Below are 26,566 nucleotides of genomic sequence, written 5' to 3' on the forward strand. Positions count from 1 at the left end.
TGATATAACGAATGGTGATGGGGGGGGGGGGTAAAATTTTGAGGGCCTCATTAGGTCCATCCGCCAAAGGCCTCCAACCGACGCAGTCCGCGCCTGTCTTTAGGTTACATTTATGTAAAAAAAAAAACAACTTTAAAATGGCTAAATTAGGACACTTTACGTTAGACGATTATAATTTATGTACCCATAAATAATTGCCGAAAGATAATTGATGAGAATCGTAATCGTTTCACCTTTGGCGAGCATATGTATTAGAATTCGCATTTTTTTTTTTGTAACTTATTAAAAGCAGTGATTTTTTTTCGTGAGATGGGTTTTACTAACGAAAATCAGCTTGAAACTCGAAGCTAATCTCTCAAATTGCCATGGTAATCTAAAAAAAAAAAATCGATGTCTGAGTTCGCAGCAAATACATCGTCTCAAACGTTACCCTAATACAAAAGCGTTAAGAGATAAAAAATAACCATGTCGGAATCCGACAAGATGACGATCACGTGTGGTAAGAAAACCAACAACCCGTTCTTTAACTTCCTAAGATGCTATCGGACAAGAGCTGACAGGCAGCACAGATCAGCAGTGGAAAACGCGGTGAGCGGAGCTCGCGAATGGAATAAAATGACCGAAGAGCAACGTAAACCATTCGTCGAGATGGCCGCACCGTTTCTGAAACCAGAGGCTGAGCTCAAGTATCCTCGTAGACCATCGGTTGGCCGTAAAAGCAGACGTCGTCGAAGACGTACCGCCAAAAGATCGACAACTCGACGTAGAAGTACTCGGCGAAGATCAACCGCTCGTACCAAGAGATCGACTGCCGGTCGTGCTCGAAGCCGAAGTAGACGTCGAACGGTGAAATCGAGAGCGACGAGCAGAAGGCGTAAAACCAAGACTACGAGGAGTAGAACCAGAAAGACGACGACAAAGCGAAGGACCCGATCGAGAGGTAGCAGATCGCGTAGTCGAGCTGGTACTAAAAGGAGAACTCAAGCGTGCCCTAAACCGTTCATCGATCAGCAACAGGCAGCGGCTGGAGTTGACGACAAAAGCGATTTGAGAAGGACATCGATGCAACCTCCGACTTGCCCCAGGCCAGCGTGCCAGATGCCGCCTCCGACACCGCACACATCGGCTACGGTAACACCTCAGTCGGCCAATAGGACGTCTTGCGATCTCAGAAATATGCTGACTAAGGAATGCGAAACGTCTAAGCAGAACTCGCGCGAGGTAACGTACAAGTTAGATACTTCTCCTAGTAGTTTGGATAGTAGTGGTGTCGAGCAATCTGAGAATGATTCTTTCAAACATGACTGTTTCAGGAATGATCGCTCGTGTCCTTGTTGCCTGCCTCCTCCTACCGATTCGTCGTGCAGCGGAAGCTCCCGAATACTCGTTAATTGTAATTGTGACCAAATTGATAAAATTTTTCGCAATAATTCAAAAAATTAAGTGTAAATTTTTAGCATTATATCGATTGTGTTAGTTAGTATATTAAAAATAAAATACCTACCTATTTATAATTTCTCGGTTTTAATAAATTTGAACAATTCCAGTGAATTTAGTTAGAGGTCGAACCAAACAGAACTAGATACCTATACCATCAGAGGGTAGTCACATTTAAATAGTATTTGACCTAGCCCTACTGCTACATTTGTTCTCAGTCAAACCATGTTTCGAGTGTTTAGTTTTCGTAACATTACCATTGGGTTACAATATTAAGCACGAGTATATATTAAACGTAAATACCGTAACATGGTTAAAAGACTCCTTATTCTGTAAGGTGTAAGTAATTGCGAATGTCAATTGTGAGAGACACTAAAACGCGTTTTAAATCGTACAAGAATACCTACATTGATGATCAATATTTTAGTCTTCGTGCACGAGTCGAATTTACTGTCAATTGAACACTTCACAATAAAAAGGGCATATAGGTATACAAAAATTTTGCGTTTTTCAACAGCCGTTTTGAAGTTTTGGTTCAATTTTTTTTTACCACAGCGCTCCACTATGAAGAGAGTTATTAGTATAGGTATGTGTTTTCACTGTGAAATTTCTGCAAAACATTTCAAACAGCTATATAAAAAATTAACAAAAGACCACTTTTTTTTTTCCTAAAAATTAAAGTTCGCACTTAGATTTTTCTATAGCAACCTTTGGGTACGTTGAAAAAGCAATATTTCCCATCAAAGTCATACAAGTAAGTAGATTTCGAATGTGCTGAGAAAGAAATCACTTACCATATCAAATCTTACATTTCCGTCGTTCGGTATTAACATACCAAGGCGGTTTAGATAATACCTATAACTCTAATCTTACCGCAAAACGGAGTATGTAAATTACGATCACCAAAATTGATTTGACGTACGTAGATTTCGAATGTGTCGAGAAAACAATCACTTATTAAATTTTACATTGCCGTTATTCCATATCAACATATCTACCAATGCAGTTCAAATAATACCTAGATTTTAATATCAATTTCGATTTTCTCGAATAGGTAATTTACAATTTTCATCAGGGATCTGCTTTTTGTCAAAATTTGCCAATATTTTTCACTTCTTACAAAAATTTACCATAAACTTCACTTTTTAATGAAAATTACCATAGTAAAAAACACTTCCCTTCTGCTAACATTGATAAAGATATCTATTGCTTCCGGCCAAGAAATATCACAAAGTCTCCCTATAGTCAAAATTGCTAAAAAGTCCGTTTTTTTGCTAAAAACTGCTGGATTTTTCACCAATTTCACTTGTTCATTTCTGTTAAATTTAAACGGTTTCTCGATTTTGCATTTTTAAAAACCAATTTCTTACATTTTTTGAACACGGTTCCGATTAATTTTTCATTTTTTTTTTTTTCAATTCGTAATAAACGGTGTCATTTTTCCTGATTGCGCAGCAATTTTGAAGAATTTTATCAAATTTTTTTCATCATGGCCATTGATTCAAAAGTTCTCTTATTCAGAAAAGACTTGGTCCATTTCAACTAGGCTTATCAAAGTTACATTTACCTATTCCTGTCATGTAAGGTGAAGAGGACGGAGCTGACAAAAAGCTTGATTTGTGATTTACAGACAAAAATGTATCAAATCTAAAAATTAGAATGTTAACATGTTGAAAATTTCGATTTTTCAGATTTTTACTAGGCACCTATTCATTTGATAGCTTAGGAAATTTTCTGGCACGATGGCGTAATTTCAAATTAGAAAGAGAGAACTAAAATCTTCTTGAAAATTTTATTCATAAAAACGAATACTTAACTTGGACGGCAATAGTAGGAAAAATTGGGAAAAACAATTTTCCCAAAAAATGATTTTTGTGGCTTTTTTTTATAGATTTTGAGACTTTCTCTGTATTGATTTGAAATCTTCGAAGTTCAACTTGAGGTCGTTGTGGAGTTAGAAAAAAAGTTGGAAAAATTGAGTATCTACCTATCTTTACCTCTAAGGTTTCAAGTCACTCGGTTCAAAACAGTTGAGGATGGAGTGAAACCCCTCTAAAAACGTGAATTTGAAGGTAACTTTCCTTCTTTCTCTTTCGAACTCGACATACAAAGGAAAACCTTTTACATGCTGAAATACTTAATGGAATAGAAATCTATGTTGATCTCAAAAAAAATATGTACCTACCAATTTTTTATGAATCCTTATCCGCAATGATTTCAGAACAATATCCAAAAAGTAAAAAACAAGCACCATTATACGCCCAAATATTTGTACTCCGAAGATCAAATAAACAAAATCACATTTTTTAAATATTTATCTGGGGTTGATTCTGTGAACCACATAGTAACTCTGAACAAACAGTGAATTACCCACACGGTTATAAGATTACAAAACCTAAATACATATGTACCTACATAAAATGTTTTAAAATATCGATAGCTACATGCTTACATACCTACTAACAATGCTGAAGAACTCTTTTCCAAAGTGGGTTAATCCTTTTTTTACATTGAGAAAGGCGACTGTTCCGGGAATGTACTTACAAGGGAACCTCTTGAGGTGTCCGTCTCCGATTTAAACGGGACCGCGATTTTTGGAAAGAGCATGTTCTAAAACCCTCAAAACCAAATTTTCAGCTGCCCAAGTTCATTTTCCGATTTTTGGCGAATTTTTGAAAATCCAAAATTGACTATTTTGGTGATTCGTGCTTTTTTTCAAAAGTACGTACTTGATCAGTAAAAATGTTCAAAATAAGTCCTAAAACTGATGTTAAACCCCCCCCCCCCAAATCCAAATTTCGCCATTTATTCCACCCATTCTGGAGCCTCCAGCGCGATTTTTCAATGTCTCCAGAATTTCTAATTTGCTCCAGAAGACGTGAATATGAAGTTGGGCAGCTGAAAATCGAGTTGTGTGTCATGCTCGACCTGTTTAACGAATTTATCCACATTTGAGCCGATTCTGGAGGGGACACCTCAAGAGCGGTTTTTTGACCATCTTTTTTCATTATAAAAATATCCAAAAATCAAAAATTTCTCGTTTGCAAGAAAATTATTGAAAAATGCGCGAATCGCTGTATTTCGTCATTAATCAAGCCCACGAGGCCGAGGGTGAATTTCCCCATTTCCAGCCTTTCTGGAGCCCCTGGAGAAATTGAAAGATCACGCTGGAGGGTCCAGAATTGCTGGAAATGGTGACATTCGCCCTCGTGGGGTTAGTTCATGACAAAATACTGCGATTCGTGCAAATTTCAAAAATTTTCTCGCAAACAGGAAATTTTTGTTTTTGTATATTTTTTATTTTGAAAAAAAGCTGGTCAAAAAACCACTCTTGAGGTGTCCCCTCCAGAATCGGCTCAAATGTGTCGAATAAATTCGTTAAACAAGTCGAGTATAACACACAACTCGATTTTTAGCTGCCCAACATCATATTAACGCCGTCTGGAGCAAATTAAAACTGCAAAGAATGATTCTTGGAGGCTCCGGAATAGCTGGAAATCGCGAGATTCGCCCTCGTGGGGTTAGTTCATGACAAAATACTGCGATTCGCGCAAATTTCAAAAATTTCTTCGCAAACGGGAAATTTTTGGGTTTTGTATATTTTTTTTTTTGAAAAAAAGCTGGTCAAAAAAACACCCTTAAGGTGTCTCCTCCAGAATCGGCTGAAATGTGGATAAATTCGTTAAACAGGTCGAGTATGACACACAACTCGATTTTCAGCTGCCCAACTTCATATTCACGCCTTCTGGAGGAAATTTAAAATTCAGGAGAAATGAAAAATCGCGCTGGAGGCTCCAGAATGGATGGAATAAATGGCGAAATTTGGATTTGGGGGGGGGGGGGTCAACATCAGTTTTAGGACTTATTTTGAACATTTTTACTGATCAAGTAAGTACTTTTGAAAAAAAAAAGCTCGAATCACCAAAATAGTCAATTTTCAAAAATTCGCCAAAAATCGGAAAATGAACTTGGGCAGCTGAAAATTTGGTTTTGGGGGTTTTAGAACATGCTCTTTCCAAAAATCGCGGTCCCGTTCAAATCGGAGGCGGGCACCTCAAGAGGTTCCCTTGTTAGGTAATGCAAAATTTTTACATTATTACTCTCCCTGAAGCAGAAAATTTTTTCGTTTTTCTGAACGTGAAACAAATGACTCAATTCTTTTTTGAAAAGAGCTCTTTGATTGAACGAAATAAATATCTAGCGGTACGTAATTTTAAATTCAAATTCAAAAAAAAAGGCCATAATATGACATTTTTGTTAATAGTAAATAATTAGGTAAGTATAAACTATTGAGTACAATAAATTGAATATTAAGTTAATGAATGTGAATGAAATCTTAAGTTTGAAAACCAAGTCGCTATAGATATTTTACATTTCTATAAAATCTGTGAAGCTGTGTTAACTGAGAAACCTTTAAGAATAGGTATCTATAGTTTGGTTTAATAGCTAGATTCCGGAGTAAAGCTCAGCTTGAATTTCGTAACTTCCTCCTCACTTCCCAAACACCACAATAAAAATTTACTTGATAACTCCAACAAACTTGAATCACGTGAACTCATTTCATCTAAAAACAAACGCTCTTTTAATGAATCTATCATGCGCATTTTAATCTGTAGTAGAGTTTCTTCTCTCAAAACAAGTATGTCGACGAATTCCATCATTTCATCCAGACAGCAAAACGAACGAGCATAATCTGACAAACAAGATTGTACTGAAGGAGACAACATAAGTTGATTTTTAAAGTCATTGGATAGATCAACGTTGTTAAATGCATCGTTGACGAATTCATCAAAGTATTTTGGATTTCGGACAATTATGCGATTAATGTAAAAATCTCTAGTGAAGAAAGCTGACTGGAGTATTTGCTGTTTGAAATTTCTCGCTTCTTGTATGTCAGACCATAAAAAATCTATAAATTTTTTTAATTTACCAAAATGTGAATGAAGCAATAATGAAACACAGAAGCGACATACTTTTGTATTCGTTGCAATCACTTTTTCTTTAAATTCAGTAATCTCGCGTTCATATTTGAAGCAAAGTTTCATCATTCGTTGCAAATGTTCGCTTCGAATCTCCAAAATCAAATGATACCAGCAGTTATGCCAGAATGAGTTTTTTTCTGTGAAACTTGCATCGTACATAATCGTGAATATTAACTCGACGTCGTTTGAATACAATTGAAAATCGTGAATAATAGAACATCTTTTTTTGAATAATTTGCTGTTGGATAAAATGACTCTGATTGCAGATCGTTTTAAATTTTTTGGAACACTGTTCCATATTTCACAACACAAATATACCAGACTGTCGGAATCGCGTTCCTGCATACCAGACCTCCCTTTCATACAGCTAACCTCAGTTAACAACATTTTCTCAACAAGATTGGTAAAATCACGTTCGCTCGTAAAATTTCTAATGCACATCCAAGTCCTTAAAACAAACTCTTCATCATACCCACCAATTTCCAATAGAGGATGCATAATCTCACTGCATTTCTCGTTGACGATTTCGGCGATCTGTTGATCATTCAGTCTTGGTAAAATATACCTAATGAAACATTCTTTAAGATAAGTTTCAAAAAAGGAGTTAGCTTTCCTCATTCGATTTTCCAAAGGCATGCGATCCCAGAAATATTTCATTTGGCCTAATGCTCTATGAGGTATGCATTTGTCAAACATTATTTCATCAACAGAATCATTCATGCTGTTTTGTATCTTATCCAACATACTCATATTTCTGAGACGGCAAATCCAGTAATATAATTGCGGATTTTCTGAAAACTTGATTCTACACCTCAGCTTATTTTTCAATAGAAGTGACCACATTTCTTTGATTTCATCTTCGAAAAAATACAAACAAGCAATGGAGAACCTTTCTCTCGTATTAAATCTTTGACATTGCATCATGCGTTTGGCTGTCCGATCATAATGTATAGTACCGTCGTAATCACATACAAAATCATCAAAATATTTTAACACATCTTTGTAAGACTGATGGTTACAAAATGAACGAAATATTATTATATGATGATCTTTTGCCCATGCGCTCAATGATAATCCAAATATCTTAACATATTTTTTAAGCATGCGATAGATAGTAGATGGCAAATTAGGCAAATAAGTTTTCAATGAAATAGTATGATGGCATGGATCAAACTTTTCCCAGGTGTGGCTTGTACGTAATTTCTTCAATTCATAACGCCATATTTCTAGATCAATAACGATCGCTGCTAATTCTTGCAGAGTTTGTGGATTCGGTCGAAAGATATCATACACCTTGGAAGTGGTTTCAGCCATTATCAGAGATGTGCCTAGCTGAACTTCGAGTGAACCTAGAATTGTAATTATCGAATTAGAGTAATGAGAGGAGCAGATGACATATGGTCATATGCACACAAATAGAAAAGATTTCTATTTGAATTCGATGCGAGTGGTGTTGAGATTTTGTTTCATCACGTAGGGTTCATTCACACCCATATTTTTGAAGCATGTTTTGCTGAAAGTACGTACCTACCTACCTACATGTTTCAGTAAAAGCACAAGCATTTTTGTACTTCACTATTTCTCTTTTTTTAATCTTCTTTTTATGGACACCCAAATACTTTTATTGTATAATGTCTTTATGAGATGTGTCGCTATAAAAAGGGAATTTTAGCAGGATTGAGATTTTTACATTTTATGACTTGGAACCTATTCTAATTGATCAAATAATGTCAAGTTGAAAATTACAGAAAAGTAATCATTTCTTAGGAGGAGCATTAATATGGCCTCAAATTGATGAAAGGTTGAAAAATCATACTGTTGGTCAGTACCCTTATTGTGATCAACATTATTATCCAAATTTCAGCAGCCTAGTTCATCACCAGCCCATTTATTGTTTTTGACCCCTCCCCCCACCCTGGAGCGAATTAAGGATGCGAGTAGTTCAAGCGAGGGTCAGAACACCAAAAAAAAATAATGAATAGGGAGTTAAACGAAGCCCAGGGGGGTTCAGGGAAGACGAAGACCCCCTCCCCCCCCCGAACACAGGCGAAGCACAGAAGTGAAGGGAATGTGCGCTGTGCGAGTAGTTCAAGCGAAGCGCAGAAGTATGTACTCCAAAAAACCTTCATCATGCCACCATATAATTTTAATTTTTTCAAATAATGAACATCACTTCGTGTTTAAAAAGCCCAAAAAGTTTCTGGCACAAAAATATGGCTCTTACGTCGCGGCGGGCTGCTATACGACCTTTTTTTAAATTAGGTACCGTCAACTGGGGTGAAATAGGACAGTGAGGTGAAAATGGACACTTCGCGTTTTTTCGGCTATATGTCGTCACGGATCACGCAATTATGAAGATAGGATCCTACTTTTTTTTTTCATGTGATAGAGGAATGTCTGACGAATTTTTCTGTGTATCATAATGCATGTTTCGTAAATATACAAATCCACGAAAAAATAATAAGTAAAATTGATAATTTTCGTTTTTTTAAAAATACGTGCAGATTTTTCGACTTCATTTAATATTTATGAGAGGTAAATGTTTTAAATTATTATACACATATAGAGCAATTATTTAGCTACGATTTCGTTTTTGAATCATCAAAAACGGTTCATAAATACGGCTTCGGCGATTTTTTTTCTGTCTGAAAACATTGTAAATATTGTCAGAAAAATGTTAGGTACCTATAGTAATTTTGTTATATTGCTGTTTCAGAATGGTTAGCGTGCATAAAATGAACAAAGGGTCAAGACCTTACAAAAATCTTGACCCTTTGTTACTTTTACACACCCTAACCATTTTGAAAAAGCAAAATAAAAAAATTACTACAAGTAAAATTTTTGAAAAAATTTACGATTTTTATAAAAATCGCAGAAGCTGTATTTATGGACCAATTTTGATCATTTAAAAAATAAATTGTAGCTAATGCATTGCTCTATACGTGTATAATAATATAAATCTCTTACCTTTCAAAAATATTTAATGAATTCAAAAAATCTAAGAATGTCCATTTTCACCCCAAAATCGGGGTCCAAACTTGCTCACTTTGAGCGCTCCTGGAAATTTTGGTTGGGGGAGGGGAGGGTTGGGGGGGGGGAGGTCAACTTGTAGCCAAAAGATGCCGAATTCGCCGGAAAAAAATTTGGCTCAATATGTTCATTAGTTTTGAAGTAAATTTTAAAAAACCTCGAAAATCGTCCTATTTCACCCCAGTTGACGGTATTGAAAAATGCTTTCATCATTCAATCATCACGGGTAAAAAATCGAAAATTTTTGATTTCTCTGAAACTGAAATACATAAAGTCGCAGAAAACATAATAATTATGACGTACCTCCTTCCCCCCTCTTTACAGAGAGGAACGTAGTGATGAACAAGCGTTGATTCCTGCATGTGCCGAATTTGTATATTCCTTCTTTTCATTCATTTTTTCTTGTGTACCGAATTTGCATGTGTCACCATTGTGCCGACTGCCGAGTTTGTGTGCAAAAAGTGAGAATGCGCCGAATTTGTACCTACCTATATTTTCCCAACTAAGTAGGTACCGTCAAACCCCCTAATTTCGGACACCAGGTTTTTGATCGATAAAAACAAAATTAAAAAGAAAAATTAACAATTTTCTATCAGAAAATGTATAAGGAAATAGGTAATATATTTCCGGTTTCATTTTTCTCACTGTTTACCTACTCTTTATTATGTAGTTGAAAAGTTGCGGCCGAAAATGAGGGGGGTTTAACGGTATATCTACCTAAATTTTACCAACTTCATTATTTTTTTACCATAATTTTTAGTACATAGTAGGTACAAAGATATATTTCTTCATTCTGATTTGTTTTGTTTCCAAGTAATTTCCACTTTCTAGTATTTTTTTTGCAAAATTTTTTTCAACGGATGATATGACATTTACTGGTAGGTACATACATACGAGTATACCTGACCTAATGTTCTATAATTCACGCAATTTTCATAAAATTCTGCTCAAATTATGAGTTCTTGGTTATTTTTTATTGTTTTGAAGTCATTCTAACAAGTTTTACGTTTTTATTCGCAATTTTTACTGAATTAGTCAAAATTTCACGATTTTTTGGTGATTTGCAGTAATTATTATGCAAATGTGGTTTTTAATAATGCTTCAAAATAAAATTCCTTTCAATAAATCGTAAAATTTAACATATGATGCAATAAGGCTTTTGACGTATTGCGGGTTGCATATCGGTTTGCCTGAACTTTATCGGTTTGGTGGGCATTCTTATCAGTGAGTATCAAAATTTCATATTTTGAGCAATTTTCACAAGGTGTTTTTGAAATTTATAGTTTTTATTTTTAGTTTTTCCTTCTATTTTGAACACTGTTAAATCCTGTGATGGAAAAAGATTCGCTCTTTGTCGAGGTTCAAAGACGTTTTGTCAACTTCTTTAAAACTCGACGAAGAGAGGATCTTTTTCCATTACAGGGTTTAAGAGTGTTAAAATTGAAGAAAAAACTAAATAAAAGCTATACAATACATTTCAAAAACACCTTGTGAAAATTGCTCAAAATATGACATTCTGATACTCACTGATAAGAATGCCCACCAAACCGATAAAGTTCAGGAAAACCGATATGCAACCCGCAATACGTCAAAAGCCTTATTTTCAGCGTTACCTCAACTCTGGTGAAAGAGACAGAAACTCACGATTAAGTATTGATAGTTTGATCGCGGCTACACAATTAAACATGGTTTAGAAAAATTTTAAATAATATCTATTTATACTCACCAATTATCTAACACCCAAGAATACTTCAAATCGTTCACGATATCTCACTTGAAATTATTGTTAACGCATGTACCCACGTAAAAATGACAAAAAATAGTTCAAACATCACTATCTCATACAAAAGTCACATTTATGCAGAAAGAATGAACACGTGAATCGTGATGAACCAGACCACGTTAAAATGCTTCTTACAAAAAGACCACATCAGTTACAAATGAGAAAAGACGTGGAAATACGCACGCAGGACTGGTTCAGGTAATATGAGTATTTGTAACCTATAATCATAGTGTACCTACATACATATCATCACCAAGAGAGTAGAAGCCAGTAGGTACCTCTGTCGCTGGAAGGGGATGAAAGATACTAGAGAAAAAACAGTATAAAGGGTGAGGGCGATGGGAGGTGTATTCGGGCGACCTACAGGTAGATTGACTGCACAAAAGCGTCCGGGCGCCCTCTGTGTTGCTGGAGAATAACGCAATGAGCCACAGAGAACTATGTACCTAAACCTACAGAAGGAAAATCCTTGTATCACGCTTTATCAGAAAATGCATTTAATTTATTCACGGCTCACGTGCATAATTACCAGTTTGAAAAAACTATTTAAAAAACAACAAAGAACAAGGAATGACTAAGACTGTGTGCATCATGATTAAAGCGGTTGGGCGAGAGTGTACGACGGGGACGACAATAATGCTGTTCAGCTGTTTCTTGAACGTCACGACAACGGCAGGTAACCTGTTCGAGTCGCGCTTACTTTCGCAATGCTTTCAGTTAACAAGGAACCTTTTGAGGTTGAGGTGTCATCCTCCGATTTGAACGGAACCGCGATTTTTGGAAATAGCGTGGTATGAAACCCTGAAAACCAAATTTTCAGCTGCCCAACTTCATTTTTTGATTTTTGGCGAACATGTGAAAATTCAAAATTGACTGTTTTTTGGTGATTTATGCTTTTTTTAAAAAAAGGTACGTACTTACTTGATCAGTAAAAATGATTAAAAGAAGTCTTAAAACTGATATCAATTCCCCAAATCCAAATTTCACCATTTCCAGCCATTCTAGAGTCTCCAGCGCAATTTTTCAATTTCTCCAAAATTTGTAATAAGTCCCAGAAGGAATGAATATGGAGTTGGGCTCCTAAAAATCGAGTTGTGTTATACTCGACCCGTTTAACGAGTTTATCCGCATTTGAGCCGATTTTGGGAGTGACACCTCAAGAGTGGTTTTTTTATCAACTTTTTTCATACCTAATAAAAATAGGTACCCAAAAAATTAAAAGTTTTCCATTTGCGTGGAAATCTGCGAATTTGCGCTAATCGCTATATTTCTTCCAAACTCACCAGCCAACTCTCCCTGCAAAACCCTGAAAGAAACGATCAGATACGCTAGATACCGGCTATAATATACATGGACATACGAGACGCTATCTCCTGTAAAGGAGCGCGACTACGACGACGACGAACCCTCCGAGGGCGAATTTCGCCATTTCCAGCAATTCTGGAGCGTCCAGCGCAATTTCTCAACTTTTCCAGAATTTTGAATATGCTTCAGAAGGCGTAAATATGAAGACTTTATATTCACGCTATCTGAAGCACATGTATTCAAAATTCTGGAGAAATTGAAAAATTGCGCTGGAGGCTCTAGGATGGCAGGAAATGGTGAAATTTAGATTTGGGAAATTGATATCAGTTTTAGGACTATTTTGATAATTTTTACTGATCAAATAGGTATATATACTAGTAGGTTTTTTTTTTTTTTAAAAAAAAAGCATAAATCAACAAAAACAGTCAATTTTGAATTTTAAAATGTTCGCCAAAAATCGAAAAATGAAGTTGGGCAACTGAAATTGTGGTATTCAGACCATCTCTTGTAATGGAAGGAATACATTATTTCATCATACAGTTTTTTTTTCAACACACATACACATAGGGTACCTAGTAATGGCAGCGTTCGCAAAACTTTTGAACGCGTTCGCATTCACGTTCATTTTAAATGAACGATATTCAATCGCGACCGTGAACGCAAATGAGACAATGATTAATGAATTGCAGCAAAGTAACACCCTAGGCCTATTCAAAACGTGTTTTTTTAAATACCAGCTTCTTTTTCAAATTCTTCAAGCAATTTTTGAATGTTTGCATTTTTATCGAAAAAAAAAAAACAAAAAACTGAAAAGGGGTGAAATAGAGAATTTTCATCGTTTTTATTTTAAACAAACAAAACACTGAAAACAGTTTTATTTGTTTAAAATAAAAACGATAAAAGTTCTATACTTTACCACTTTTTTCCGATGAAAATGCAAAAATTGCCCGAAAAATTTGAAAAAACAGCTGGTATAAAAAAAACACGTTTTAAATAGGCTTAGGGTGTAAGGGTGAGGTGTTAGTGTTACTTACACTTACACTTTACAGTTTCGATTTTTTCATGTTGTTTTAAACATCGCGTATTATCTTTGTGTTGCAAATTTGATTTTTTAAACTTCGAAATTTGCGTTCAATCAAAACGAACGCGTTCCGTTCGCATTCACGTTCGCGAACTTGTCGTTCACGAATGTGAACGCTGCCATCACTGCACAATACTATACCGCGTGAAATACATCCATTTCTCCAGAATTTAAAAATGTTTCCAGAAGGCGTGGAAATTAACTTGGGGAGCGCTAGAAGTAGAATTGTGGCTTACTCTCAACCTGTTTGGAGGAGGGTTTATTCTCATTCGAGCCGATTTCCAGGCGGATAATACGAATGCGTGTTTATGACAGCATTATTGGGTAGGTCTAGGTAGGCCCAAGGTAAAGAAGAAATTCAGAATACATACAATGAAATATAGCTGTCATTCCAACTTAGCCTAAGCATAATACAAGGTGCCCTGCTCTAACTGCCCAATTTCCCATACAAATAAAATTTTTCACCAATTTCATTTGGAATTTTGTTTTTTGAAATGGAATACGCTATATGGTACATGCTGTAGGAAAATGCATTTTTCATTGCCACATGCCACACCAAAATCGGATTTTTTTTCGATTTTCTCCGTTTTTACCGAACCAAATCTAGGGTAGATACTCAAATTTGAAAATCGACTGTATTTTCATCTCATGTGTATGTGCTTATAAGTGTAGATTTTTTCTGGTTCGTAGTTCATATTATGTATCATTATAAGAAGAATTGAATGATGTTCAAGTAGGAGGTGTGAGGGTATAGGGTGAAGTGAATCTGAAATTCCGATTCCTATATATACGACCTCAAATCAAGAAAAACTGCTTTATTCTTTTTCCCCACAATAGGATGGAAAGATGAAGTAGGTAATAAAGACTTTTAATCCATCATTTCCTATATTAGAACTCTACGTCTACTGTGAAAGAATTTTAGTTATTACAATTTACAATGTTTTCATTTTACTAAATGGTTTTCTTGGTATTGAAATTGAATACCTAAGAAAATGTTTTTCAAACATTGAAAATGACCAATTTTAGGCTAAAAAAAACACAAATTAATACCTAGGAATTAAAGGAGTTTCCCCCTAAATCGAGGTCGTAAAACGTGTTTTTTCTTATCGACAACACCGAATTTAGAAAAATTGTGTGTAATTGGTCGAGTGAGTCACTAATCAGAACGAAAATCACGACCATACGTGTTAAAGTTGATTTGAACAGATTTTAAATATTGCGTTTTTGGGGAACTGAAAGTTTATAAATTTCGCTGAAACCTCCAGAATAGCTTGAAATTAGCTCAGTCAACTCAGCATGTTGAATTGGTGGTGTGGAGTAATTTTTGATTTCCTGATTTCCTACTTTATTTGGTAAAATTTAGTGGAAATGTCAACAGTCAAAAATCTACTGGATTCTCCTGAGCTGCCCCTTATTCTTAAAACGATTCGAAGCCGTTCCAATCGATGGGATGGGGGAAGTGGGGTGTCCAATATTTCAGCTTTCTGGGTCAGTTTAGTAAAATTTTGATCTTTTTCGTATTCTTTGGCCCAGATACAATTTTTTAAGAAAATACACAAAAAATCTAAAAATGTACTTAAGCACTTCAACACTTGAAATTTTGGCTGGTGATATTTTGCTCGCTGTTTCGATCTAGCATTTGGTTTGTCTAATTCAAACCTTTTTTTGCTTGTTGGAAAATTTTTTATGTCGGAAATTTACGTAACTATATACCTATCAATTACTTGATTATTGTGGAAATGAAGTCGTTTTGAATATTTTCCATTTTTGTATTTGTTTCAATACCTAATATGACTAGAGTATTTACCAACTTATTATTACGATCTTTCACCCAAACATTTATCCAGTCCAAAACAAATTTAGAAGCATTCAATATGTAACACCTAGGTACTCTTGAAATTGAGTTTTTGCAGCTCCTGATAGTGCAAACCCACGTCGGTCAGCAAATAATTATGTAGTCAGTGAAACGTCATGGGCTGCGTAATGTCGCGGGGCAACCTATAGGTACATAGACATACATCTTACAAATACATACACATAACATCATCCCAAAATTGCTCAAAACAAACTTGTGTAAAGTAGAAATTCAAAATCGAGTGTAAATTCCAAAATTCATTTTCCAGCCAAAACCCGAAAACAATACTTTCCTTGTACGTGTACATCGCTTCGCGCTGTTCGGAAAGTAAAAACAATATCATCCACTTACCTATCTTGTTGTACATACATGAATGATAACGTGCCTATTTGGGTATTTCAAAGTTACTCTTTTTTATTTCTTATTCTAGGGAGGAAATTACACAAAGTTGAATGAATTTGCCTCCTTATAAAATTTTGTTTCATTTTTTTAGAATTTTTACAAAAACATGAAAATATGTATGAGTTTTTCCCCTTCACTTTTGGATCAGGTGTATCTAATGTTTGTTTATGTAATAACGATCTTTGATAGAATTTGAAAATGAAACTCGTATTATAGAACTGTGCTCTTTCATGTGTTATGTGATTGAAAATTTCTAAGTAGGTACATACATATAACGATGAGGTATATGTAGGTACTTGCCTAATAGTAAAACTTGTTTGTTTTCAGATTGCAAAACAAAGATCAAGAGCAATAAGCTCGACCGAGTCAGCATCACAACTAACGGCATAACGTGTGTAAAAAGACATTTTTTCAGCTCTCGTGGATCAGATTACGAGTTTTTTTCAATATGTCAAGTCATTGTACATATGTAGTACAATAAAATAAATTATTTTGAAAAAATAAAGTTAGTAAATTATTTTAAAATAAATTTTTATATTGAAAATATAATGTTTTATTTTAAACTATAAAAATATTAAGATAAAAAATTTTATTTTTATTTTAAGTTAGAAGCTTAAATTATATTTATCTTAATTGGAATTTTTATTCGTTGAATAAAAATCAAACTGTGCAGAAAGTTGAAACGACGCGACGCCCTCCTATCAAATTTGGGGCTGAAAATTTGATTTTGGAGCTGCAGGTTATTCATCAAATTCATTTATTGGTTGTAAAAAGTAAAAAATATATAATATAATATATGTAACAAATCCAGTAAAAACGAGTGCATTTGAAATTAGAAAAAATCGAGCAGAATGCATTTTTTATTATTATTTATTTTTTTGGAAAAATCCCGTTTTATTGCTAGATATCTTTCTCATCAAATAAGATCCTATTGAAAAACAGTGGATACGATAAAAATTATAGTTTGCAAATTTTCAATTTTGATATTGGCGGATTTTTTAAAGCAGCTCCTTGAAAGAAGTCATTTTATAAAAAATAAGGCTCATATGTAGGCATTTCACGTTTTATTTACAAATAATTTTTTGAAAAATAAAGATCATATCATGTGTATTTATACTAAGTATCTGAATTTTACAATTTTTCTGCATTTTATAATTTATGATAAAAATTGTGAAAATATTCCAAGTTAAGGCAAACATTGTTGAAATAGAACAGCTGGGCATCCTTCTGTTCATTTTCCAAGTCCAGCCGAACATCTGAGAAGAAAAGTTTGCGGATCGTCGCAACATTAAACTGCACACAGATGCCGGATGCTTGCATAAGACGATGCAATTCATCATCAATTCATAATTAATTATAGTGCAGCTTATATTATTTCGAGTAGTTCGTGTTCGTTATATGTAATAAAAGCTTATTTTACAAAATGCATCGTTTTCTGAGTCATATGAGTGTTTACATTAACCTTATAATATGCGCCAATAAGTATCATTTTTTCTCATCATGTATTCGTTTAGAATTTCGGAAAATTCATTTTTTATTTTGTTTGTTGATAAGCTGTAATTCTGACTTTTTATATTTTTATATTCATGTGCCTAGTTATAATATTAATAAGGAAACCATCCAACCGCAGAAGAAGAATTGAAAAATTTATTACTCTAATTAAAAAACACAACCTAGCAAACTCAATAGATATAAACCTTCTCACGTATGTTAATAATAATCTAGTATTTATAAACAACCAAAAAAAAAATAAAAAAATTCAGCCAGTAAGCTAAAAAATGACTTGTTAATTCCAACTGTTTCAAAAAGATAATATTGTTGGTGGGGAGGGGGGGGGGGGGGTAAACTGAATAAAAATGTTTATATGGTAATGCAAAAAGTAATGTAAAAGTAATGCATTTCTTCGAAGAAAATTTGTTAGACACCCTGGTATTACATGGAAGTTTCCGAAGTGGAACCCTCTGACGAAACCAAGCTGAAAACTTTTATAATATTTTCTCCAAAGATTTTTTTCTTACTTTTTATTTTTTTCTGTTCTTTTAGATTTGTCTCTTTATGAATAAATTGCATGAAAATTAATAAGTCTATGATGTACGATTTGCATAACGCGTTTCCTATAAAAAAGCGGAGGCTTCGTTTTGTCCATAATATATCTTATTTTATTTAAATTGTTTGTGTTGATTATAGTTTTTATGAAAATTATCTGGAATCAGGATAGGAAAACTCTTATTCATCCATCTCGTGTATTTTTTTTCATCAACTTTCACGTAAAACCAAAATATAAGTAGATACTTTTCTATTTTTTTTTTTTTTTTTTTTTTTTTGTATCAAGTATAAATTCCGGTTAAAATAGAAATACTATTTACCTATTATCTAAATTTTATGAGAACCAATTTGAAAAATCAATGAGAAATGGGGGGTAGGTATTCGTTTAATGGAGAATGGAGATGCTAAACCAAGTATTACAAAATTATAGAGCCTAATTAATTTGGAACAAAATTTGAATTGAGAACATTGGATGAAATAGTAGTAATCTTACAATAATTATAATGTGTACTTGTGTACATACTGGAATTGTGTGAGAAGAGTTCAACTTCATCCTTCACTCTTCTTTTTGATACGATATTTACCTATTTTACTCAATCTGGTTTCAATTTTTTAACCATATTGAAGAATTTACCGAATTTCGATTTATTTTTTAATGTGAATTATTGTAGATTATGCTGCGAACTTTATATTAAAAAATATTGTGCAAAATGTGAATAAGGTAAGCAAGATTTTGTCTACCTATCATATTTCTAAAAATTGGAATTACGTTGCTTTGATTGATCATTTTTTAAATTAAAAAATATCATTAAAAAGTAGGTACTTATCTATTTTTTACTTCAATCACATTTAAAAAAAAACAAAACACTATCTTTGCATTTGAATTAAAAATAAAATGAAAAAATAAAAAAAATGAGTGGAAAAATTTCGTTTCAATTTCGAGATCAAAATATCATCTAAGGTGATGTACATAATTCCTGATTTATTTTGTAAAAAACGAATTTGTGAAGAAATGCCCGTTTTCTTATTTTTATAGAACATTCCGAAATTTTTTCTCTGTACTATACTTCTGAAATATTTATTATTTTGATTCTTTTTGTAGGTGTATGTATATTTTTTCTCTCAATTTGTTAAATTACGGACATTTTTCCAGGACCCTTTGTGTATGTGTATTGTGTATAGATGATACTGAAGAGAACTTATGTACCTGCCTTGCTCAGAATTATGAAAATCGTACTTACCTGAAACAAACAGAGAAATAAAAAATTAACATTTTTGATTTGCTATAGGTACTTGAGTAATTATACATATACTGATATAGGCATTAGGTTAACGAGATTGTGATAATTCATTGATCTGATGACTAACGGTCTCTCAATCTTGAGCACTATTACCAAGTGCATGTATGATTTTCAACCCGATGATTTTAATAATTCAAAAGAAATTTAGAAGCTTACATTATGTTACATTCAATCCACCTTTAAGTTGATTTTTTACAATACCCAACTACCTCTTATTTTTTGTCATGCGTATTTAAATTGTATTCATTATTGCATAATACGTATGGTATAGCAGTTATGGGAAGAAAAAGGACGAAGGAGGGGGAGATGTAAATATATTGTATTTTTGGGTAAAAGTTTATCTACTTACAAACACTGGTGTTAGCGAAACATGTTCATTGTAATAAGTGGATTGATCGAGTTCATCTTCCTATTTAACCCCCTTGCCTCTCTCTCATTCCACCGATATCAATCGACGACTATTACAATACCTACAGTCAACTCTCAATCTGTCTGTAAGAGTTTTCTAAAGTCTGTTGATGTGCTCGAATTTACAGTGTTTCAATATTTCTCGTACCTGTGAGTGAAGAATATAGTTAACGATTTACCAACAGAGGTAATATTTTTGGAAACAAGGACGTCGAATTCTGCAGTTTTATAAGCTATCTGCTATAGGTATGTCAATTGATTAATTTCTATTTAGTCCAGTTGTCATTTTATAAGTTGATATTGTCATCGAGTAATCAACGCACCGTATCGTTAAAACATTAGACGAAATACCTATATGAGTCAGGTTTCAATTTGACAAAAAATGACGTCTGCTCGCGTACTCTGTCGAAAGCAATTTTATGATTGAGTATTGTTCTACAGGTCATCAATACGAAAAAATTTAGCCCAGATGCCTTTTTTTACCCTCTCCCTTTTCCGAGGGTCCACTCCCCTTACTTTAAAATTGACTTTGTTGGAACATCGCGAGTTTTCTGATGTCATAATTTCGGTAAATGGCAAAGAGTAGTAGCCTACCTACAGTCATTTTGGCAAAATTTTTAGTCAAACCACGGAAAAATTGGGGGAAAGCTGAATTTCACATTATTTGTTCAGATTGGTCTCTAAAACAACCCATCAAAAGTTGCACACCGCAACTTGACCGCTACCCCCGCAAGAGGTCATTAACCTTTGCCGATACAGGTTTTTCGGCCATAGATATGACCCCTAAACTGGATCGGCTGCTTACATTTAAAATGTACAGGAAAAAGTGAAGCAAAAAATCAACCAATCGCAAATCGTGTATTTCCCGGGAGGTGAATGCAAATATACATATCTGCGGAGGGCGTGGCTTATTTTCATTTTATGCATGCATTTTGGCTTCACGAGCAGCCGATCGATCCAGTTTAGGGTTCATATCTATGTTTTCGATTGTATCGCCGAAATGAAGGGTCCGAGAGGAAATATGTTCGAACGAAAATTGTTCTACGCAAAATTTCCTATCAGCATGACCAGTTCAGCTTTTCTCAAAATGGCGATTTCACCCTTACTAAGGAGGGGGTAAAGTTGTAAATTTTATGAAAATTGTTTTAAAAAATGAAAATTGACAATTTAAAACGTGAATTCGATTCGTAGTGGACTCGAAAATATTTTGACCAAAGTTGCACACCGACCTTGTCTGCAACCCCCGCAAGAGGTCATTAACCTTTGTCAATCTAAGATTTTTCGGCTATATCGCCGAAATGAATGGTTGGAGGGGGAAAAGTGTTTGGACTAAAATTATTCTACGCCAAATTTCCTATAAGCGTGACCAATTCAGTTGAAATTATTTTTCAGTTTTTGGTAAATTTTTGAAAATCTTTAGGCCAAAAATGAGAAAAAAATCAAAACTTTACCAAATTAAGCTATAAAGCTGAAATTTGGATATACTCTATTTTCGACCTGCCAAATCGGTTGGAAACGATTTCAACCCGTTTTGAGCAGTTCTGGAGCGTCCAGCAGATTTTTGAAACTTGCAATTCTCACCAAATTTCATCAAATGAAGTTGGAAAGCGGAAATTCATTCTGTAAACTAATTTTAAAACGCTATGAAGTCGATTGTAAGTAGATTTCAAGCCGTTTTGTAGCCTTCAGCGAGTTTTTGGAAATTACTGGAGCCTCCAGTAAATTTTTGAAACTTGCAATTTCTACAAAATTTCATCAAATGGAGTTGAAAAGCCGAAAGTTGATTCGGATGGATTTTGTGGCATTTTTTAAAAATCTGCTGGAGGCTCCAAAACGGATTGAATCTGCTTGCGATACACCTCAGAGTACCTAATGTCAAAAATGGTGTATCTTTGCTTGGTAAAATTTCATGGAAATTCTGAGCATTTAAAACCGATTGGTTCGTTTGTAACCTTTGGTAGGTACTGAACTGTAGGCGCTAAGAAACACGGATTTTTTTAAAAAATTTTTTCAGAAACTTTGATGTGGCTCCGAAATCGCAGATTTTGCTTTCCAACGTAAAACTCGGACGAAATTTTAAAAAGAAGACAAAGATTGATCGAAAGAGCATGCAAAAATTCATCAGCAGTCGAAATTTCAAGTGCAAAAGAGTGTTTTTCTATTTTTTGGTAAATTTTTGAAAATCAAAAGGCCAAACATGAGAAAAAAATCAAAATTTTACCAAATCGATTTAGAAGGATGAAATTTGGAATATAATACGCTAGGCAGTCGACTGCAAAATAGATTTCAAGTCGTTTTGGAGCCTCCAGAGACTTTTTGGAAATTACTGGAGCCTCCAGCAGATATTTCAATGCTCGAAATTTCCATAAAAATTTACCAAAGTTGGAAATCCAAAATTCATCCTGTACTTCAATTTCAATGCGTTATCAAGTCGACTGCAGGTTGGTTCGAGTCATTTTGGAGCCTCCAGCAACTGTTTGAAAATTCCTAGAGCCTCCGACAGATTTTAGAATTTTAAAGTTTCATACAAAACAGTTGAAAAGCTAAAATTTACTCTGTAATCTAATTTCAATATGCTATGAAGTCGACTACTCGTAGATTTCAAGTCGTTTTGGAGCATCCAGCGACTTTTTGGAAATTACCGGAGCCTCTAGCAGATTTTTAAATGCTCAAAATTTCCATAAAATTTTACCAAGCAGAGACACACCATTTTTGACATTAGGTACTCTGAGGTGTATCGCAAGCAGATTCAATCCGTTTTGGAGCCTCCAGCAGATTTTTAAAAAATGCCACAAAATCCATCCGAATCAACTTTCGGCTTTTCAACTCCATTTGATGAAATTTTGTAGAAATTGCAAGTTTCAAAAATTTACTGGAGGCTCCAGTAATTTCCAAAAACTCGCTGAAGGCTACAAAACGGCTTGAAATCTACTTACAATCGACTTCATAGCGTTTTAAAGTTAGTTTACAGAATGAATTTCCGCTTTCCAACTTCATTTGATGAAATTTGGTGAGAATTGCAAGTTTCAAAAATCTGCTGGACGCTCCAGAACTGCTCAAAACGGGTTGAAATCGTTTCCAACCGATTTGGCAGGTCGAAAATAGAGTATATCCAAATTTCAGCTTTATAGCTTACTTAATTTGGTAAAGTTTTGATTTTTTTCTCATTTTTGGCCTAAAGATTTTCAAAAATTTACCAAAAACTGAAAAATATATTTCAACTGAATTGGTCACGCTTATAGGAAATTTGGCGTAGAATAATTTTAGTCCAAACACTTTTCCCCCTCCAACCATTCATTTCGGCGATATAGCCGAAAAATCTTAGATTGACAAAGGTTAATGACCTCTTGCGGGGGTTGCAGACAAGGTCGGTGTGCAACTTTGGTCAAAATATTTTCGAGTCCACTACGAATCGAATTCACGTTTTAAATTGTCAATTTTCATTTTTTAAAACAATTTTCATAAAATTTACAACTTTACCCCCTCCTTAGTAAGGGTGAAATCGCCATTTTGAGAAAAGCTGAACTGGTCATGCTGATAGGAAATTTTGCGTAGAACAATTTTCGTTCGAACATATTTCCTCTCGGACCCTTCATTTCGGCGATACAATCGAAAACATAGATATGAACCCTAAACTGGATCGATCGGCTGCTCGTGAAGCCAAAATGCATGCATAAAATGAAAATAAGCCACGCCCTCCGCAGATATGTATATTTGCATTCACCTCCCGGGAAATACACGATTTGCGATTGGTTGATTTTTTGCTTCACTTTTTCCTGTACATTTTAAATGTAAGCAGCCGATCCAGTTTAGGGGTCATATCTATGGCCGAAAAACCTGTATCGGCAAAGGTTAATGACCTCTTGCGGGGGTAGCGGTCAAGTTGCGGTGTGCAACTTTTGATGGGTTGTTTTAGAGACCAATCTGAACAAATAATGTGAAATTCAGCTTTCCCCCAATTTTTCCGTGGTTTGACTAAAAATTTTGCCAAAATGACTGTAGGTAGGCTACTACTCTTTGCCATTTACCGAAATTATGACATCAGAAAACTCGCGATGTTCCAACAATAGGTAATTATTTTTCGTCAGTAGGTAACAGTAATATTCTTTATGGCCCCAACTACGTACATTATCCAAACCTTTTTTTTGAAAATCCGACACGGAGACTTCGACTTTTACGTACACTTTCTCGGCTACACTACCTAGGTACTACAGATACCTAATCAAAAAGGAAAGAAACTGTATTTTTGGCATCTGTCTCATCATGGTTTAAATGCCACTTCTTATATATGTACGCGTAATGGTAATTAATTTTAAAATATAAATCGTGAGAATTAATGAATTTGCAAATTTTCGTAGCTCAAGATGTCATTCTGGGATTCAATAAACTATCCAGAAATATTGGGAAGAATGAGGGAGAATAATCCCGCCACTGAGCAAGATACCCTGACGCTAGTTTTTGAAGAGTATTTAAAAATAATGAATTTTTCGGTCGAGGATGGAAATTACCTGTTAAAAGATCGATCCCTCCATACTCCATTCGCGTTTACTCTTCTCTTCGATCCGGAGGACTATTTCAAGATAGAATTTATAGTAAGTTTACAACATAATTACTAATTAGGTTGTATAGTTCCTTTTGGGTTTTATCACGGCGAGGGGGGGAGGGGGCAATTTTTATTTGAATAATTAGAAAAATGTTATAAACAAGAGAGTTCATGTGTTCATCTTTATGTTCAATATAGCGAAATGAGCACGTCGATCGGCCCCTGGTATGGAAAAAAACTAAAGCAGAGCATTCGTTCACGCAAGTGCCTCAGTTGTACCCGCAGTATGGTGACTGGGAAACATATGTAGTTCTGAAAGAACAGTTTAAAAAGATACACACCAGTATCAAAAACCTGTAAGTATACGTATACGAGTACATAGTTCTTTATCGTAGATGCTCCACATTATTGAAACTGCTCGATTTTTTTTTATCAAAAAAATATCAGGAATTTCCAAAAAGCAACACTTAGTGGATAAAAAATTATTGAAAATATTCATTTTGTTGAAAAACATTACATTATCAAAGGGTCATTCCATGTCAATTCGACCAAATAAATACGATTTTGAAAGTCATGTCTTTCGATTTCGCACAAATTTTTTTTACAATAGGTATCTACCCACCCAGTAAGTAAGAAGTCCGCAATCAGTTCGGTCCCATTATTTTCACATTGTCTCGAGGTACTCAACTTCAGCAGCGCATTCCTCCAAAGCTATGATACTTTGATCAAAACTGATTTCGCAGTTCGAAAGGGCATTGAATTTTGAACTTTTTAGGAATTTTGGAATTTCAAAATGGCTCTGTAAGTGGGAGCTACCATTTGAAATTCTGAAAACATTTCCATAGATGTACATTTTGATGCTTTTCCGAAATATTCAAGTTTCGAGATAGAATCTTACGTCATATTCGTGTTCAGCGTCACCAAAACATACTATTTCATGTGTTCCACGAACAAAACACTTTTTAGAACTTTTACGCCATTTAAGGAGGTGCTGGGAGCTGTGGATGGGATCCAATCAAAATCTGACGTCATATAAGTGTTCAGAATCACCAAAAACATATGTACAATTCGAAATATCACATGCCCCAGATTTTTTTCCGAAAGTTTTGCCCAAAATTGGGGGAGGGGATGCTCCCTTCCATTAAGAGATCCCATCTCGAAAATTGAATATTTCGAAAAAGCATCAAAATGTACATCTATGGAAATTTTTTCAGAATTTCAAATGGTAGCTCCCACTTACAGAGCCATTTTGAAATTTAAAAATGCCTAAAAAGTTCAAAATTCAATGCCCTTTCGAACTGTGAAATCAGTTTTGATCAAAGTATAATAGCTTTGGAGGAATGCGCTGCTGAAGTTGAGTACCTCCAGACAATGTGAAAATGATGGAAGTTTTCCCCCCATCCGCCCCTGAGGGGGCTGAGACCAAACTGATTGCGGACTTCTCACTTACTGGGTGGGTAGATACCTATTGTAAAAAAATTTGTGGGAAATCGAAAGACATTAGGTACTGAAAAACATCGGTCGAATTGACGTGGAATGACCCTAAAAATAAATAGCCGATTTTTTTGCAAAAAATTCCAAAAACTCATATTTCGAAAACTTGAATATGTAATTACATTTTCTCGGAGTTGCCATTCTGTTTTTATCAAAATTTTGTTTCAAAAAGTTACAATTTCAAAATAAGTACATATGATCAGCTATGAAGTATAAGTTTCATGTTCTGTTTACTTACTATTATTGATGATTTATAAAATAAAAAATGTATTTTTAAAAATAAAAATATGGGTTTGTAGGGTAAAAAAAATTTCAAAGTGTGTAAAAAATTTTTCGGATATGTTTCGGATAAGTGTACACTTTCTTACATTCACTACCAAAATGTTAAAAATTTTCTTTATTTAAAAAAAAACTATTTTGCGATTAAAACAAATTTTTTTGACATAAAAATTCGACTCATTTCAAATGTGTTATAAACGTAAACAAAGAAAATTCTCAATTTCAATACGTGTATCTGATGGTTTTACATTGAGTTTTTTTGTTTTTGTAATTTTTGGTAGACAAAATTTAGTTTGTACCTAGTACCTATTCTACTAATTGTACTACATAATTTTTAATTAATACCTACCTACTCTGCATGTTTCAGTTGGAGGGACATCGAAGTCGTGCCGATGCAAATAAATTCAATGGAAGCTCCGAACCTTGAAGTACTGTTAGAAGACTTTGGAGCAATGGAAGAACTTCCAAACGTTGATATTAACCCTCAAGATTGGATTTAATTATCTGCGATTTCACGTTAAATTTTATAAGGCTTCGTTTGTATTCGAAATGGCAACTAGTCCATTATTATAATCTTCGTGTAAATAATTATACTTATTTTTATTTGAGCTTTGTGTGAT

The 26,566-nt window shown here is 34.4% G+C and overlaps 2 protein-coding genes and 1 long non-coding RNA gene across 5 annotated transcripts in view; 2 read left to right on the top strand and 1 right to left on the bottom strand.

Annotated features, from left to right (window-relative positions):
- LOC135835107 (uncharacterized) overlaps window positions 1-11,429 on the bottom strand; it is a 29,164-nt gene extending 17,735 nt beyond the window's left edge. The window contains exons 1-3 of one of the 3 annotated variants that reach the window (XR_010556819.1): window positions 11,176-11,429; window positions 9,753-9,974; window positions 3,683-7,768 (exon numbers count right to left, since the gene is read on the bottom strand). The gene's annotated coding sequence lies outside the window, so the exon portion shown is untranslated. Of the gene's footprint in view, window positions 1-3,627; window positions 7,769-9,752; window positions 9,975-11,175 lie in introns of those variants that run through there. The other 2 variants (XR_010556818.1, XM_065349204.1) reach the window with 2 other exon arrangements.
- Window positions 456-1,424, top strand: LOC135833670 (serine/arginine repetitive matrix protein 2-like). Its single transcript, XM_065347435.1, has 2 exons — window positions 456-1,221; window positions 1,314-1,424. The coding sequence occupies exons 1-2, from the start codon at window positions 466-468 to the stop codon at window positions 1,317-1,319; spliced, it is 762 nt and encodes a 253-aa protein (XP_065203507.1). The 5' UTR covers window positions 456-465; the 3' UTR covers window positions 1,320-1,424.
- Window positions 11,430-19,733: 8,304 nt separating the features above from the next.
- LOC135833672 (uncharacterized) lies at window positions 19,734-26,494 on the top strand. Its single transcript, XR_010556509.1, has 4 exons — window positions 19,734-19,876; window positions 23,989-24,222; window positions 24,372-24,529; window positions 26,314-26,494. It is a non-coding gene; the product is annotated as an uncharacterized LOC135833672 (long non-coding RNA).
- The last annotated feature ends 72 nt before the right edge of the window (window positions 26,495-26,566 follow it).

Source organism: Planococcus citri, chromosome 2 (assembly GCF_950023065.1).
Source record: "Planococcus citri chromosome 2, ihPlaCitr1.1, whole genome shotgun sequence".
NCBI classification, from domain to species: domain Eukaryota; kingdom Metazoa; phylum Arthropoda; class Insecta; order Hemiptera; family Pseudococcidae; genus Planococcus; species Planococcus citri.